Source organism: Lactuca virosa, chromosome 5, assembly GCF_052849685.1.
Source record: "Lactuca virosa cultivar CGN04683 chromosome 5, Lactuca_virosa_CGN04683_v6, whole genome shotgun sequence".
In the NCBI taxonomy this organism is placed as follows: Eukaryota; Viridiplantae; Streptophyta; class Magnoliopsida; order Asterales; family Asteraceae; genus Lactuca; species Lactuca virosa.
Window position 1 is genome coordinate 283,316,093 of NC_136430.1, and position 4,460 is coordinate 283,320,552.

The 4,460-nt window shown below is 40.2% G+C and overlaps 1 protein-coding gene across 1 annotated transcript; it reads left to right on the top strand.

The window, feature by feature from the left end:
• Positions 1–974: 974 nt before the first annotated feature.
• On the top strand, positions 975–2,258 carry LOC145112839 (uncharacterized). The gene has a single exon (XM_079048964.1). The coding sequence runs from the start codon at positions 975–977 to the stop codon at positions 2,256–2,258; it is 1,284 nt and encodes a 427-aa protein (XP_078905090.1).
• Positions 2,259–4,460: the final 2,202 nt, after the last annotated feature.

Below are 4,460 nucleotides of genomic sequence, written 5' to 3' on the forward strand. Positions count from 1 at the left end.
ATGATTAAGGAAATCCCAATCTTCATTCAAAGATTTCAACCGGGCACTTGTCTAACTAAAGCTAAACATGACAAAGTACATGTATGGGTCAAAATCCATGACATTCCTCTTGAAGCATGGAGTGTGGAAGGGATAGGGAGAATTGCTAGTAGAATCGGAATTCCCTTAGACATGGATACTTACACTAAAGATATGTTCGTGGAAGGTAAGGGGAGATGTGCCTATGCTAGGGTTCTTATTGAAATCTCAGCTAACAAACCGTGAGAGGAATACATAGAAGTTCAAACATGGGACCTGACTACTAAAACTGGAGTCAACCACTCGTTACAATTAGAATACTCCTGGGTTCCAACAAAATGTGACAAATGCAAAGTTTATGACCACTCCAAAAGCATATTCCCTCTACAAATCAAGGAGAATCATATAGCTACACAAGCCACAACAAGTATTCCCACTCCAATCTTTGGTGCTAAAGCTGACACAGATGGATTCATATTGGTCACTAAAAGAAAAAGAAACACAGACAGAACAAGAGGAAGAAGCAGAGGGCCACAAAAAGCTGTTAATAACAACCCTAATCCTAAAGAAAATGATACTCAACACATGGCATCCAATTTGGAGAATAATACCGAGAGCAGGAACGAACCAGTATCAGAACAAGATAAATCAGTGGCATCCGAAGAGGGCACAAATGGTTTCAAACTAGTAAATAATGTTACTTATGAAGACGGGATGAATATCGAACCTACTGAGAATGAAGTGGAATCAGAAGTCTTGGAGAATGACTGTGACATGATGGAGAAACTCCATAGTACAAACATGTTTGCTTCTCTTGTACCTGATGATGATACCGAGATTCAAAGGGATGAAACACATGAGAACCGTATGGGAGGAAAAATAGTAGAACACACACAACGGGTAAATCATGAGGCAATCATGGTGAATGTTGTCAAAATCAATCCAACTTCTCAATGATGAAATCCATGGTTTGGAATGTTAGAGGATTGTGTAACTCCTCTACTCAACAAAAAGTGGTGTCAATGATGGATAGAAATGGGGTCTCGATGTGTGCTCTCTTGGAAACTAGAGTTCATATTTCTCGTATTAACAAAATCTACCAGAGGATGAAAAGTAGTTGGAAATGGTGCTCGAATGCTAGCTTATGTAGTAGAGGTACTAGAATTGCTATTGGCTGGGATTCAGGAGTTTGGGATGTTTATGTTATTCATAGCTATGATCAAATTGTGCACTGTAGAGTTCATCCTAAAAACTCTAACCACACCTTCTTCATATCCTTCGTTTATGCTGAAAATGACTACAGAGATAGAAGAAGACTCTGGGACTGCTTAAGTATTCATCACTCACTGGTCAAAGACCAGCCATGGTTAATTGCGGGTGACTTTAACCATGTTCTTAAACCAAGTGAATCTACAATATCAAGCTCTTATGATTGTTTAATGACTGAGTACCAGCGATGTATTGATGATATCAATATAGCTGATATTAACGCCACGGGCCTCTACTATACCTGGAACCAGAATCCTCGTGGGAGTGGTGGGCTCCTAAGGAAACTTGATAGAACTATGGGTAATACCAATATCTTATCTATGTTTCCCATACTTCATGTTATGTACAAACTGTATGGTATTTCAGAGCACTCCCCTGCTCTTATAAGCTTTCCTATTGGCAAACCGAAAAAATATTATGATTTCAAGTTTGTTAATAATATTACCAATCATCCCAAATTTCATGATACTGTTGAAGCAATTTGCGACAATAGGGTTGAAGGTCACACCATGTACTCGGTTTTTCAAAAACTAAAGGAGCTCAAACCCCCCATACTTAAGCTTGGTCAACAACTGGGAAACCCATCTTGCAAGGTGGAAGCTTTGAGAACTGAGCTTGATCGTGATCCAGAGAATGAAGAGATTAGTTTGGAACATGCGGTGTACATGGAAGAGTTCACTAAAGCCTTATGTGAAGAAGAAAGTCTCCTTAGACAAAAAGCGAAACTTATTTGGCTCAAAGAAGGAGACAGGAATACCAAATTTTACCACAAAGTCATCAAAGAAAGACAAAGTAGAAATAAGATTAACTCCATCATGGATGGTGAAGGTGTGGTGCATGGAGTTGATAAGGTCGCTGATATTGCCATTGCACACTTCTCTGATTTCCTTGGAAAGGCTAGAGTTGTCGAACCTATAATATCTCCTAATGACCTTTTCAGAAATACTTTAACGAATGAGGATGCAAACTAGATGATTAAGCCAATTGAAGATGAGGAAATCAGACAGTCCTTATTCGATATAGGGAACGACAAAGCTCCAGGTCCCGATGGGTATACTTTTACCTTCTTTAAAAAGGCCTGGCACATTGTGGGCACTGAAGTGAGCAAAGCAGTAAAAGAATTTTTCCTCAATGGTCAGCTTTTACAGGCTGTCAACCATACGATCTTGGCCCTGCTCCCTAAGGTGGAAGTTCCTAATACTATGAAGGACTTTCGCCCTATATCTTGTTGCAATGTCATTTATAAATGCATTACAAAAATCATCGTGACCAAGATTGCTCCGTCTCTCCATAAACTGGTTGATGTGAACCAATCTGCCTTCATCCCGAGAAGAAATATAACTGATAACATCCTTCTGTCTCAAGAACTGATGCGTGGTTACACCCGTAAACATGGCAGCCCCAGATGTGCTCTTAAAGTGGATATTCAAAAAGCGTATGATACGATGAACTGGAATTTTCTGGAGCAAACTCTATGGGGTTTCGGCTTTCACCATAGAATAATCCAATGGATAATGAAGTGTGTTTCGACCACTTCTTACTCTATCAGCATTAATGGAGAAAATAAAGGGTATTTCATGGGGAAAAGGGGGCCAAGACAAGGCGTATACAACAGAACCGAAGCACAAGTATCACTGGAGGTGCGAGAAGCAAAAACTAACCCATCTTTGTTTTGCAGATAATCTGTTAATCTTCAGCCATGGGACCATTCAAGCAATCCAGGTGGTCAAAGATTCTTTAAAGGAGTTTCAAGTAATATAGGGCTTGACCCCTAACCCTCAAAAAAGCTCGATTTTTTATGGCAAGATCAATGATGCTTTAAAAGCCCAAATCTCGAATATTTTGGGTTTTGAGGAAGCAAAACTCCATGTTCGTTATCTTGGTATTCCTTTGATTGGGACTAGAATGCTTGTGAAACACTACAACAAACTGGTGGAGGAAGTTAAATCATGAATTCAGAACTGGAAGCATAGAGCTCTGTCATTTGATGGTAGACTTCAACTGATAAATTCTGTGCTCCAATCCCTACAGGTTTACTGGTGCTCGGTTCTTCTCCTTCCGAAAACAACTATAAAAGACTTAGAAAAAGTCTTTAAGGGTTTCTTATGGAATGGTGGCGACTTAAAGAAAGGAAGCGCTAAGATTGCGTGGAAAATGGTGTGTCGACCTAAAGAAGAAGGAGGATTGGGAATACGTAACTTACAGACTTGGAATGAAGCTCTTCTTTCCCGTCAAATTTGGAGACTTTTTACTGCAATAAACTCTCTATAGGTTGATTGGGTTAAAATCCATCATCTTAGAAAACAAACCTTTTGGGAGGTTAAAAGCAAGGATCTTGAAGGTTTTTCGTGGTCTAGTATGCTCCCATTGATCAATATCATAACGAAAGATGAAAGAAATCTTCATGGGCAGCCCAACGACCTCACGGTGCACCAGTTTTGTAGTAATCATAGCTCAGGGTGGCCTTGGGAATGGGGAGTTTGGTTCCCTAATATCCAACTCCAGGGTCTTCCTAATCTCGAAATAAATAAAGATGATGGGCTTTATTGGCGGGACTTGGAGGGAAAGAGTGTTGAGTTTTCCCCTACTCAAGTATGGAAGGATATCAGGATAGCTAGCTCGGTCGTTCCTTGGTATAAGGTGGTTTGGTTTAAGCTCAACATTCCAAGCCATGCTTTCATTGTTTGGCTTGCCATTCATGATAGATTGATGACACAGGAACGAATGCAAATATGGCAAAACTCGGCGAACCTCAAGTGTATGTTTTGTAAGATGGTGCCTGACTCGACGACCCACTTATTCTTTGAATGTCAGTATTCGCATGAGGTTTGTACTAAAGTGTGTGATATGTGTAATATCCAATTCCCGGATTTCAGGTTGAAACAAATAATCGAGTACCAAATTCCCCGCCTTCAAAGCAATCACATACAAGCAGAAATTGAGAAACTTGCTTTGCCTGCCACGATCTATTTCATTTGGAGAGAAAGGAACTCTTGCCATCACAATGGAAACACTGCTTCCCAAGCAAAACTGCTGAATCAAGTTCTCAACTCTCTGAAAACTCGGTTTTGTGGTCTTCCTTTCAAATGGTCGGCTCCTATGGAAGAGGTGTACAAAAGATGGAAAATTCCTAGGCCTAGCAATTGGCCGCCAATCAATGAAAATGGTCATGG

Bases quoted from the DNA above. Each gene is read 5' to 3' on its own strand.
- LOC145112839 (XM_079048964.1), top strand. From the start codon at position 975: ATGAAATCCATGGTTTGGAATGTTAGAGGATTGTGTAACTCCTCTACT.